Below are 13,732 nucleotides of genomic sequence, written 5' to 3' on the forward strand. Positions count from 1 at the left end.
ACTGCAAGTCAGCCTGTGAGAGAGGCTCCACCTGGCACTGCGTCAGGGCCCGAGTCAAGGCCAGGATGCTGATTACAATTTGTACTAAACATGCTGCACTGTGCGGAAACCCAGCCACAGCCAGAATGGAACAAACAAAAATAACACACACTGTTTGAATGTGCATTTTTGAGTCAGAACTGTTTTTTTTTTTTTCAAGCAGAGTCCATGTAGAATCCAACTATGAAAGTCCTGCTTTGGATAAACTTTTATTACAGTATTATGCCAAGGTTTTGATTGGTCAGCAGCATCTGGGGTGTGTCTTGACAGTTTGCACTGGTTAAAGCAGTCAATAAAAACCCAACATGGCTCTCCTTCTCTTTTGATCTTCTGTCACCTAATCATGAGGTCTCTGGTTTTTGCCCTACTCCTGGGAGCTGTGTGTAAGTATGGACCACATGTAGAGAGCACCAACATTCAGAATATATTTATTACGGGATTAGTGCCCTACAGATTACAAATCAATTACATGACCAAAAAAATCTTGAATCTATGAATGACCCCAAAGATGCAAAGGAGATACAAACACTTTTTTATGAAATTAATGAAAGATGTAAGGAATATCTTTTTTTCAGTTGCCACAGAGGATGACAAAATTGTTGGAGGGTATGAGTGTACGCCTCATTCTCAGCCCCATCAGGTGTCTCTGAACTCTGGCTACCACTTCTGTGGTGGCTCCCTGGTCAACGAGTACTGGGTGGTGTCTGCTGCCCACTGTTACAAATCGTCAGTATGATTAAAGATTTAAAAACATATCTTCAGTTCTCTGCTTTTCCTCTGCAGCTTCTCCCTCTCAAGTTTGACCTCTCTTTCAGCAAAATGGACATTGTTCTGGGTGATCACAACCGTTGGTTCATGGATGGCAATGAACAGATCATTCCTGCTGCCCGCGTGATCCCGCATCCCAACTATGAGTCCTGGTTCGTTAACAATGACATCATGCTGATCAAGTTGAGCAAACCTGCCACTATCAACCAGTACGTCCAACCTGTGGCTCTGCCCACTAGCTGTGCTCCTGCTGGCACTATGTGCAAAGTCTCTGGATGGGGCGTGACCATGAGCTCCTGTGAGTATCAAATACAGTCTCAATACAGTGATGCTGTTTTTCACTCTTATATTTGTCAATCTTTCATTTTTCCTTCTGTGTCTGGTTTTGTATCTCCACAGCTGCTGATAGCAACAAGCTACAGTGCCTGGACATCCCCATCCTGTCTGATGAGGACTGTGACAACTCCTACCCTGGCATGATCACCGAGGCCATGTTCTGTGCTGGATACCTGGAGGGAGGCAAGGACTCCTGCCAGGTATGTATCTCTACTTTTGCAAAATGCATAAAGCATTTAGTTTAGACTCAGCTCTCTAACATGTGTTAAATTTCATGTCTCTCTCTTTCTCAGGGTGACTCTGGTGGTCCTGTTGTATGTAACAGGGAGCTGCAGGGTGTTGTGTCCTGGGGCTTTGGGTGTGCAGAGAAAAATCACCCCGGTGTCTATGCCAAGGTAAAAATAAGTTTCCTTATCATTGTTGTGTTTTATGACACAGAAAAATACCATACAATTCATATAACCTGATGTGAAATGTGAGTTTACAAATTTTCACCCATGTTTTCCTTTCTCCTGCTTTAGACCTGCATATTCACAGACTGGCTGCACAGCACCATGGCCACTTACTGAGTCTGGTCCAATCATACCTCTGCTACAGCCGTTTCTATACTGCACAAACCCAATGCAAATGAAACTTTGCTCGTTATAATGGAGATTAAAATGAAATAAAAATATAAGACCTGCATTTTTAGTCTTGGTTTTTATTCCTCTCTGTCTGTCTCTCCATATGATCTGGAAACCTCCCAACACTTTATGAGAAAAATAATAAAAATCTTATGTTATTTAAAATTTGTGATGAATATTCCTGTACATTTTATAAGTTTCATAACATATTGAGGTCATATAGTTATAATCAACAAATAGAAGAAGAAAAAAACAGCACAAAAATGAAGAACTAGTGTTTAAATACGATTTAAGGAATATGCTTTCTTAAGAAACTAGGAAAAGCAGAAACTTTAATGACAGAAAGTGATATTGAGCAAGTTTTATTGTAAATTTAATTGAACATGTTTTTTTTAAAACATAATATGCATATTTTTTTAACATAATCGAGACAAAAAACATCAAAACGATGTGTTCAAGTATCCATTTGGTACACCTAAGCCACTTCATCTATTCTTCTGCAACAACAACAGTAATACTACTACTACTACTACTACTATTACTACTACTACTACTACTACTACTACTACTACTACTACTACTAATAATAATAATAATAATAATAATAATAATAATAATAATAATAATAATAATAATAATAATAAATTGATATTTCTATGGTTCTTTGTTGTCGTTTTCTTTTTCTGAGTTTAAGCGGAACCTTTAATCTCCCAGTTCCATGACTAAGTCGGACAAATTTTGCCGGTGCACCACCAATGTCATACCCTGCGGACTTCACGCAGACAGCCGACCTCAGGATTTGTTATCACGTGTAAATAATTGTTATTATTCAGCTAGAGGACAGTTTAAATAAACTCTTCTCCCGTCGGTTGGCAGTTTGTGTGCCGCAGGACAAACTCACCGGACAAAATGCGCCTCACGTTGAACATGTTGATCTCTCACGGCCGTGTGGCCCGGAAAATGGGTCTCGGTCCGCAGTCCCGAATCAACATGCTCCGGAACATCCTTACTGGACTGGTCCGACACGAGAGGATAGAAACCACGCAGGCCCGAGCAGATGAAGTTCGCTTCTACGCAGAAAAGGTGACGACTGATGATGGTGCCATAATAATAATAATGAAACGTGTGCTGGATTAAATGTCTCTGTTCTTCTTTCAGTTAAACTCAAGCATGATTCAGTTTAAAATTATTTTTCTTGCTGTGGAATTTGTAACTAAATACATCAGTTATAAAACTACAAATTAATATCTCTAATAAAATGGTCATATTTCCATTAATTGTCCAATTTTGTCGATTAGTTCAGTCAGTGTACACTACATGGCCATAAGTATGTGGGCACTCAAACATTACACCCTGATGTTACCCAAATTTCAGAGCACTATTTGATTCTGATTTAAGCTTTGAACCACAGATTTAAAAAAAAAAAAAAAAAAAGTTGTCTATTTCTGCTTCCTTCAACTAAGAACCATTTCCAGAATTAAAACAGTAGTTTAACACAGTGACCTGGAAAAAGTCATTCATGCACTTATCATCTCTAGATTAGACTACTGTAACTTCCTCCTGTCTGGTATAAACCAAAAGTCACTCTCTCGCCTCCAACTAGTCCAGAATGCAGCAGCTCGGCTTCTTACTGGTTTTAACAGATGACATCACATCACCCCAATCCAGGCGTCTCTCCACTGGTTACCTATTCGATTTAGAATTGATTTTAAGATTTTACTGATCACTTTTATAGCACATTTGGATCTGGCTCCAAGCTACATAACAGATGTGACCCCATATGAGCAGCCTTAGATCCTCAGGTGGGGCCTTCTGGCTGTTCTGAAGTCGAGGCTTAAATCTAAAGGTGACTGTGCTTCTGCCTTCGGCTTTGAAACAACCGGCCTGAGGTGATAAGGCTCGCAAAATCACTGACTTTTAAAACCCATATTTATAGACTTACTTTTATGTGATGTTGTCTTTTTACCACCTTTTTATTAATCTTTTTTTACTGCCTTTTTTCTTTCATTGTCTTTTTGTCCTCTCTCTACTGTGTTTTTGTGTCTTTTGTCTTCTCGTCTGAACTTTATCCCAATTTTGTCTTGCTTTTGTTTTGTTTTGACCTTCTGTTTGGCTTTCTGTTGTTTTATTGTCTTCTGAGTACCCCGCTTTTGTTTTGTCTGTCTTTGTCTTTGTGAAAAACAACACCAGACCAAAAGTGCACTAAAATATATGGACAGGAGTGTCCGAATATTTCTGGCCATATAGTAGGGCTGAGTGATTTTGAGAAAATACGTAATTTGTGATTTATTTTGACTGATATTGCAATTGTGATCAAGATGTATTATACTGGTTCTCTGTTGAATAGTCTTACTCCCCAAAACATCTTGGCATTAGTTTGCAAAGTGATTGAACCAGTTGTCATAATCTGTCAAGCATATTTTCTTACACATTTCCATAAGATTTTTTTTGTAAATGTGTCCTGAATTGACAAATTGCTCTCAGGCGAATCTTGACTTTCACTAATGAAGGGGAATGTGTGAAGTTGTAGATCAACCGGTTCTCTAAAATAGCTCAGAGGTGCATCTCATGAACCTTCAATTGGCAAGCATGAATAGATAGAGCACAACACAGTGTTCTAATTTCTGACAATGGAAGAACAACAAAGAAATGAACAGCGTCAGCAGCCGGGAAGAGGAAGAAGAGGAGTAAGGCTGTGTGAAGAAGGGTAGGGAGGCAAAACAGAGGAGGAGGTAGAAGAGGCAGATGAAATAAGGGCAACGATTGTGGACCGTGGTCTCAATCATGGTCTTACAATGGCCGAGGCTGGTCGAAGGGTGCAGCCGAATGTTGGGAGAACAACGGTGTTCTCAGTCACTCAAACGTTTTGTAGACAGAACAAGTATGTAATCCAACAATGTGCACTGTACTGTAATACTGTATACTTACTGTAATGTTTCATACAGTATTTTGACACATTTCCCCTTTAACAAATATTGCACCTCCTGCCATTTGAAAATTGCAGTAGGCCATATTGCGATTTTGATAAAATTTCGATTAATTGTTCAGCCCTACCATATATAGTTTGAACCATTAAATATTGTGTTATCAACAGCTTCTTCTCCCAGGCTGTCAGGATCATTAACACTATAGATCTTCCCACAAGCACACCCAACCCCCCTTACTCTCCATGAACTTTCACAGTGAACAGTAAAATGCTTTGCTGCAAACTCATTGCGCTACCTCATGTTTACCTTTGCCGCTATTTTAAGGCTTTTATTTATTTTTGTGTACTTCTGTGTATTTATATAATTCTTTTACCTTATGTTTCTGAAACTTTCTTAATACATTAGTATATTTTTAGTAATCTTATATTTTTAGTAGTTAAGTATGCGAGTACTGAGAAATGACGATAAAGAAATCTTGAATCTCTTGAATCTTGAATTATGAATTATCTACTGTTTTTCATCGTTGTATAGTAAGTTTATCATTGCCATTAGAATATCCATAAAATATTAGTTATCTAACCTGATGCTGCATGTGTTAGTTGATGATGAAGAATTAATAGAATCAGTATTATCAAAGGAAAACTGAGGTATTCCTGCAGAAAACCTGAGATGTCTTCAAGGACGCTTTAGCATCACCTGACAGCTTCTTGTCCAGCATTATGTACTTACACACATCTTCTTTTGTGAAGAAGGTCCTCTCTCCTTTACACACAATGGTTCTGACTGTATGTGTTTTCTCTTTTCCCCAGCTGATCGACTACGCCAAAAAGGGAGACATGGACGAGAAGGCGATGAAAATGGCCAGCTTTTGGTTGACAGTAAGTATCTGCAGCGCTTATAAAACTTTGTGAAGCAACAAGCTCTGTTGTTCTTGATCTAAAATGGTTGATATTAAGTTGTGGTTTAGTTTGAGTCTTTTTTTCCTCTCTTCAGGAAAAGGATCTGGTCCCAAAGCTCTTTAAGGTCCTCGCACCGCGGTTTGAGACCCAGTCAAATGGCTACACACGGATGGCACGCATTCCCAACAGACAGAACTTGGATAAAGCCAAGATGGCCGTCCTGGAGTACAAAGGCAACCCCTTCCCTCCTCTGTATCCTGTGAAAAAAGAGAACGAACTGGCTCTGATCAACCAGCTGCTCAAAGGCTACAGGGAGGAGAAGGCACAACAGTTAGCTACAAAAGTTTAATTAACAGGATCACAGTGATTGATGGTGGTTGGAGGTTGGTGGTTTGGAGCCTGCAGATGCTGCAGATTGTGGCTTAGAGACACTGAAAGAACAGTTCAAAAGCGTCAACGGAAGCCAAGAATATTTCTGTGAACAGATATTTGTGGCTGAATGTGTATTAATAAATATTATTTCTCAACAGAAGTTACAGATTTTCACTTTATTTCAGTTTATTTTATATTGAACACTGATAATCCAGGTTTGCCTTCTAGACCAAGGGAGATTTCCTTGAAGGATAGGTTCACAATTTTTCAAGTCTGTTTTCAAACAGTGGTCAGGTGCACTTTCAATGCAAGTGATGTTGGACAAAATCCACAGTTCTCCTTTTGTTCAAAAGTGTATAAAAGAGTTTTCTCTTAAGTTAATATGAGGCTTCAGCAGTTGGTTAAGTCTTTTTAGTACAAAATTCCCTCTTTTCCCTCGTGTTTCCCTGGACAATGTTTACTTGTTGAGCTCCAGGGGAAAGAAAAAGGGAATTTTGTAGTAAACAGGCTGTAATTTTGGAAGATATTAACTTGGTCTGATTAGTTTAGTTGGCTTAAGCTTCACATTATCTTCAGATAAACTTATAAGTATCTTTTTGCATGAAACTAGGACTGTGGATTCTCTCCCCATCACTTGTATTGGAAGTGCATTAGGAAGGAACGTTGTAAATGCCAGTATGAACAGGAGGAATAATTATAGCAAGCATAACCTGTTTTAATGTCCATATGGGCACCTGCCTGTTGTTTTAAGACAGGCCTGAAAAATTGTGAACCTGTCCTTTAACAAAACGGCAGCACATTAAAGGAAAGTCTGCACTTTGGGTACCTGGAAAACCAGCTATATTTATTTTATATGCTCATGAAAACTTCCCATTTCAAATTCCGAAAAGAATTTCTGCAGGCAAACTTGTACAAAAGCCCTAAAATAAGGGCTACCTGTGTGTAGTTTATCATTCATTTTTGTCTTTTTAACTGTATTCTTATTTATCAGGTCATAGTTTGTGGTTGTTATCATTTGCTCAACAGATGAAAAAAAACACAAGTAACTTACAACAAAGCTTTTTCACTGCAGATATTTTAAATTGTCAGAGAAGCAAAAGCATTTTCATGCATCCTGGTGGACAATTCATAGAACACTTTACAATATATTATAACACAAACCCACAAGATAGTGTTATCACAGCTTGACAAAGATAATATTTACATATTGTAAGATGTTTAGACTGTATTGCATTAGGTTTGGCACGTGTTTATATTATTGTGTCCACTGCTTGTAAAGTGGACAGATGAAAAGAAGTTAGTAGACCGAAAATATTTTCTCACTTCACATCACAAATTGATACCAAATAATGGAAGAGGTTGTATTTTTCCTGTAAAGACTGGCAGCATTTAGGCTGAAAGCAGTTTGTATATTTAGACCTGTACTAAAGAACAAGTACAGACAGGCACAGTTTGTTGTGACTCTGCACTTCAGCAGTTACAGACCAGGACACTGGCAGTCACTGAGAAATAATTAGGCTAGCCTACATCAGAGTGAGACCATCCTGGAGTCTGTCCCTGCGGTGTTTCACTTTAATGGACTCTTGTAATGAGAACAGATTCTATACATGATTTACAGATTTTAGATTTATTCCTTTGGACACATGCCCTTGTCCTAACTGGAACACAAACACTCCCAATTAACGCAGTAGCCAAATAAAACACAAACCCAGACAAGGCCTCTAATAAAACCATTTTTTTATTATTTTGGCAAAAAGTGTATATGTACAGCGTATTTAGAATTGTCATTTGACACCATTAAAATGCATTTGAACAGTGCTTCAGTGATGTGCTCTTAATCAGATCGCTCTGAGTAGCCTAAAAGCTGTGCTGTTTTCTGTCATGCATACATAATCTCTTTTCTCCATGTTCTCTCCCTAAGTGTGTGTCCTTCAATTGTATGTCAATATACACAATGCTGAAGCAGTGATACAGTATCAGTAAGCCTGTCTCTTAAGTCTAGTCACCCAGTGTCTGTTCAGTCAAGTCATGGCAACCATAACAATAGGCAACAGCAGACAAAATGGCAGACATGCCGAATATAAACCGGACACAGAATCAGAAATAACAACTAGTACTCTTAATTCAAGTATCATTCTGTTTCACAGACTAAGTTACACCTCTGACTACACTCTTACAAGTTACACACCACAGTCCTAACATCCTATAAAGTACTCCATTACAGCAAGATTGCCAGATAAATCTGTGAACTATTAGCTGAATACCACTGTTTTTATGGATTAGAAGTCCTTTTTTCCAGTTTCAGAATTGCAGGAAGCTGGTGGTAAACTCAGATTCAATGACACTCTTACATGACTTATCAACATCAGCAATTCTATGTTGACTAAGCATGATAAGTTCCCTAAAATGTCCAGACAATCAATGACATTTTCAGACTGTATTTACAGGTGTATGCATCTGGAATACTACTAGATGTGGTGTGAATACAGGTTTCAAAGCAGTCTTATAAGGTGACATCTTCACGAATAAACAGACTAAGACCAGGAACATTAAAGTGCTCCATGCAGGACAGACAAAATGTACAGTTGTGTTGCTGTTTTCACAGTTCATCTACAAGGCTTTTTTTTTTTTTTTCTTGTTATAGCTCAATGTAAGGAGATACAAAACCAGTAATATTTGTTAAACCTTGCGCACGGTTCAAACATTCAGGTGCGAAAAGCTTACAAATACAGTATTCACGTTTCAGGTACTAGACAGGGGTGAGGATGAAGTTACTTGTAGGTAAAGAAAAAAAAGAAAAAGGGCAGCCTCCTGCTCTTAAATCATAGATGTGTTGATGTGTTGTAGATAGAGTGGCCAGAGAGAGAGATAGAGAGAGAAAAGAAAAATAGACACAGTTGTAGCATTCCAGTAACTTGAAAATCACCCCTGTCCTTGTGCTGTATTGCATCAGTACATTCACCAACGTCTACATACACAGAGAAATGACATTTTTGAGCAGGAACATTCTGCACTCCAGCGTGAATTCAACTAAAACCGATATAGTATAATATTGGTTTTATATTGTGTTTCAAACAGCGCAAGAGGGTTTAGATTGGAATAACGATGAACAGAATTTATCCAGTCAAAAATATACTCAAGCCTATTGTATGTATTTACAAAAGTTTCGATTTCAATACACACAATAAGCAAATATTGTATGGTCACGTGTAGTACATATATCAGCTTTTTGGACGGGAAATACGATACAAACATGCGTGTTTTTTTTACGAGTACGTACCTAGAAGTGCCCACAGTAAACGTGACATTTTACATTTACACATCAGCATATCAATCCAGAATAACCAGCTGCAATGAAGGCATATAAGAATATAAATTAATGCAACAAACTCCATATAGAGTAAATATCTATGCTTTATCAAAATGTGTCAAACATAAAAAAGTCTCTTTTTTTTCTTTTTTTTTTTTTTTTACATGAATCAGATAAATGTAATGGCATGAGATTTTTCGGTGGTCACAGCACCAACTGGAATTCAATGTGGGGAAAAAAAAAAAAATTAATTTCCTTTTTTTTCTTTTTTTTAAATAAAAACTATACAGAGTGGTAGCTCTCTCCAATTTTAACTATTTACAAACTCTCCCAGGCACACCATCAATGCCTCATGAATTTTTGAATAAAAGCATTTCAGAATTTTGTTCCATTTCCGCGTCGTGCACAGCTATCATTCTATTGCTCTGGCTACATCCACTTTGTCATCTTTCTCCCTGTGTGCCTTTTACTGGTCAACATCAAATATTTATTGCTTCTTTATTCTTTAACAACCTCTGCACTGCTATCTCACAGCCATTTCCTCCTTCTCCTCCATTCTGGTTATTTCCACTCACAGGTGAAAAGGGACCGTTTAGAGATTCACCTTCACATGCTCTTTTCTGATGACTTCTCTTCTTTGTCCATCCAAACTTTTTTTTGGCTGTCTCAAACAGTACCACCTTGATTTCCACTTTCTTTCTTTACTTTGTATTGTCATTCTGTCTGCTCCTTCCATGCCTTCCCCCATCTCCATCTGTCCCGTCTCGCTCTTTCTCATGCCTTTGATCCGAACCCTCCTCCTCCTCCTCCGCTCTGCATGCTGAAATACTCGGTGAAGGAGGGGAGCCGAGGCGGTAGAGGGGGTGAGCGTGCGGCCGGGCGGGGGGGTATCGGAGGCGGGGGTGGGGGCAATATCGATGTCAAGTCAGCAGCAGTGGTGATGATCTTCTGCTCGCTGTTCCTCGGCACCTCTGGTCCTTTACGGGCCACCGTCTCCTCCACCGTCTTTACTGGCTCCTGGAGGGAAGAAGATGACGGTTTTACACATTTGACCTGGTCTGATCCTCAGGATGTAGGTTACGGAAATGCGTTGCCCTGGCCAGAAAGTGAGACCTTGCAGACACTGTGTCAATAACACCCTACAATATATCACATTTTGACAGCTTCCTCTATAGGAAGTGTGGTTATATAGGTCAGAGTAAGTTACACACTCCTGTTTCCTGACCTCCAGGCTTCTGGTTCAGTAACTTTAACCCTCCACAAATTACAGTTTAACGAACTTGACCCTACTGGACTGTATATTAGTGTTTACTGTATGTATGCAAAAATCTAGATTTTCTGTCAACAGACTAATCGATTGATTGACTAATCGCTGTACTGTATTCCACTGTTCCACTTGATCGCAGTATGATTCTGCTAAAATTCACTAAACAATAATATTGAATTATTGCCCAGCTTTACCTTCATGTCTATATAAACTTGAACATATTATAAGAAACACATTCCTCCTAATGACTTGATTCTTCTAGACAATGCATATCTCAGCTGTAATGACTAGTCATGTCATGCCGCTTCGTTGTCAGTCAATTATCATTCGATGTGCTGCAAACTGTGAATGGTTCATCAGGCATTTTTCCAAAGTCATAATTCATCAAAGCTTGTTTAAAGCTTCTCCAACCTGGATATTTTTTATACTAAATGCAATATTTAGTATAACACTGGTTTTAAATATTTTGTGTCTTGTGAAAACTAATGACAGAATTTTCAATCTGTTTTCCAACCACATTCTAGCACAGAGACTGCTGTGATAACCTCTAAATGTACCCTTCAGGCCCAATCCTGCAAAACGATAAAGGACTGTACATAGCTATGGAAACAACACTCATGTTTGCTTTGCTTCTTCATCAAATGATCCTGATCCAACAGACCCACTGTGTCGATGCAATTAATCAACTGCAACTTCATTACCTTAATTTAAAGACAAGAAAGAGCAGATCCTACTTGGCAACAAAGAGGAGAGACTCGTACTGCCCACCTTCATTCCAGGGCTATAAAGACTAAATGCCAAATTAAAAAACATGGGGTTTTAATGGAGTTTTTTTGCAACCACACTCTTAACTGGTGTTTCCTGACATCGGCAGCAAATGCAGCAATTCTGTTTGTAGAGTCCTAGAACTGGGCTCATTATTCCTCTTAACACAGCCTTCCAGTTAGTTAGAGAATCAACTTCTAAGTGCTAGTACTGTATTATAAAACACATAATAGCTTCAGAACATCAGAACCAATTTCCTTCATCTTCAGCCACTTTCAAATCTAAATTAAAAACTCCCCTCCTTTCATCTAGTGCACTATTTTAATTCTATTTTCATGTTTATTTTAATTGTCTTTCAGTTGCGTCTGTGTTTGAAAGGTCCTGTAAACTTGCCTTTCCTTGTTGTCGATTTTGTGTCAGTTGTCATGCACTTTGTCAAATTCGCAAATCATTTGGGCTGCCGCTCTGTTTTATATTATTCCTGTTGGTGTCTGAACACTGTATCACTATAGTTTTAGGATTCAGGGCTTCTCTTCTGCCATTTATTTCTGTGCAGTGTGAAAAAAACTTCATGCTAGATAATTCATCACAGCAGCCACAACACCTTAATTTGTTCTTACTGTCATTCACCCGACACATATAGGAGGAGATGGAAGTTTCCACCAAGAAATTATCCCTAAAAACATGTCCCCTTATAAATTGTATTGTTCCACTGATGACTTCTAATTTGGGACATGTTTGTTAAATGAGAAAACAGTTAAGTTCAAGCCACATTTGACACAGCAAAGTTTGCATTTTATAAACAATCAAAAAAAAAAAATGCATACAACTTATATAAAACTAATTATACATGGCACTGCAAAATGTTTAGGAAAAGTTTAAACAGGTTATAGATAAATAGGCTATAATTCTATTCTGATGCTCTTTTTTTACCTTTAACCTGTTTCTTTAATTTAATCAGATTTAATACGTAGAAATAAATGAGCAATAATAGTTCTCACATGAATTTATCTGCACTTGTTCTGCTATCAGCTTTTCTGTATTCTGACAACATTAACCCAGGATATGAAATAGAGATCCAAGCGCATGTACACATTGAAGTTAGACTCACTGATTGGATGGAGAAGAGTTCAGTGAAGTTGGGTTGAGAGTCTCCTAGGAAGGAGCTATTTCCGTAGGCATGATGGGGGAAGCTCTCGCCCCCCTCGTCCCCTTTCGGACTGGAGAGCAGGATCCCAATCTGGGATGTCCGAACGTGGTACGGGAAGTTCTTATTGGCTGCTGAAGGTCGTGTGATAACCTAAGAGACAAAAGGATGACAAGGTAAATGCAAGTTTAGCTGTATATATATATATATATATATATATATATATATAGATAGATAGATATAAAGTAGCTACTTCAAAGCCAAAGCATATGAGGTATGAGTGAGAATTGTAATACATGCACTGAGCAGGAATATAAAAGGAAATTTACGAGAGCAGAACGGCCCATTAGCAAAGAACAATGTGTCGAAGGTGAGGAAGAGGTAGATAATGATGTGTGGAGGAGACAATCAGCATGAGGCAGTTATGACTCAAGGATAGTGAATAATGTATGACTGACAGTGGCAATAATGACTCTTGAATAATGTGAACTACAGTACGTATAAGCGCAAGGGTCTGCATGAGCATATGTGTGTGTATAGTACGAACAAGGAAGACGATGTGAGCGTAGAGGTGGATGCCGAGCTGAATGCCGTTGACGATCTTCTCCCGGGCCCAACGAGGAATACCAAAGTTAGCGATCAGGGCCATAACGGGCACTGCGAAGAACCTGAGGAGGACAAGTGAGAAGATTTAGGATAACGATGGGGGAGAAAACACATTATAAAGAAAAGATGAGAGGAGAGTTTGATGGTGAGAGGAAGAGAGGCAGAGAGAGTAGATATAAAGCATAGAGAAAGATAAAAATGGGAAGAGAAGAGAGGCGTAGATAATGAGGCAGGAGATAGTGGTAGCAATGAGAAAGAAATATAAAGATAATATTAGTCTTTGTAATCTACCCTTCATTTCAAGCTCATGCCATTATATGCAGTGAGTGAAGGCCAGAGAAGCCCAGGAGTGCATGTAGAAGGGCTTTTCTTATATTTATGTAAAGGAAAAGCAGTACTTTCCAGTACAAAGCTTTAAAATATCAGTTATCTTTCATACATATATGAGCATAAATTATTCTAATAGAAGAGACCTCATCAGATGAGTAAAAATAGATATTTTCCTCTAGCAATCATTCACTCAAGAACAATTATCTACAGTATGAGCAGAGCACAAAGGTTGGGCACACAATGTTGTTAAAGGGTAGTGTAAAATAAACAACTTTCATTCCCGGACTGTTAAAGCATCAGCTATCTTGTGCACATTTTTACAGACAGGCATAAATTATTCAAA

At 38.5% G+C, this 13,732-nt stretch overlaps 3 protein-coding genes across 4 annotated transcripts in view; 2 read left to right on the forward strand and 1 right to left on the reverse strand.

Annotated features, from left to right (window-relative positions):
• Positions 1-382: 382 nt before the first annotated feature.
• Positions 383-1,712, forward strand: LOC121905564 (trypsin-2-like). Of its 2 annotated transcripts, none has more exons than XM_042423882.1 (6): positions 383-422; positions 615-769; positions 838-1,105; positions 1,207-1,343; positions 1,437-1,538; positions 1,665-1,712. In XM_042423882.1, exons 1-6 carry the CDS (start codon positions 383-385, stop codon positions 1,710-1,712), a joined length of 750 nt encoding a protein of 249 aa, XP_042279816.1. The 2 variants fall into 2 exon arrangements, with proteins under 2 accessions (XP_042279816.1, XP_042279817.1); XM_042423883.1 differs by having other exon boundaries at positions 615-765; positions 855-1,105.
• A 780-nt stretch (positions 1,713-2,492) lies between these two features.
• Positions 2,493-6,124, forward strand: mrpl17 (mitochondrial ribosomal protein L17). Its single transcript, XM_042424089.1, has 3 exons — positions 2,493-2,849; positions 5,503-5,571; positions 5,687-6,124. The coding sequence occupies exons 1-3, from the start codon at positions 2,676-2,678 to the stop codon at positions 5,939-5,941; spliced, it is 498 nt and encodes a 165-aa protein (XP_042280023.1). The 5' UTR covers positions 2,493-2,675; the 3' UTR covers positions 5,942-6,124.
• A 1,560-nt stretch (positions 6,125-7,684) lies between these two features.
• Positions 7,685-13,732, reverse strand: part of tmem145 (transmembrane protein 145) — a 41,164-nt gene continuing 35,116 nt past the window's right edge. Inside the window, exons 13-15 of the mRNA XM_042424088.1 lie at positions 13,001-13,121; positions 12,418-12,606; positions 7,685-10,291 (exon numbers count right to left, since the gene is read on the reverse strand). Coding sequence (XP_042280022.1) covers positions 10,049-10,291; positions 12,418-12,606; positions 13,001-13,121 — 553 coding nt within the window. The 3' untranslated portion in view covers positions 7,685-10,048. The remainder of the gene's footprint in view (positions 10,292-12,417; positions 12,607-13,000; positions 13,122-13,732) is intronic.

The sequence above is a fragment of the Thunnus maccoyii genome, chromosome 10, assembly GCF_910596095.1.
Source record: "Thunnus maccoyii chromosome 10, fThuMac1.1, whole genome shotgun sequence".
Lineage (NCBI taxonomy): Eukaryota > Metazoa > Chordata > Actinopteri > Scombriformes > Scombridae > Thunnus > Thunnus maccoyii.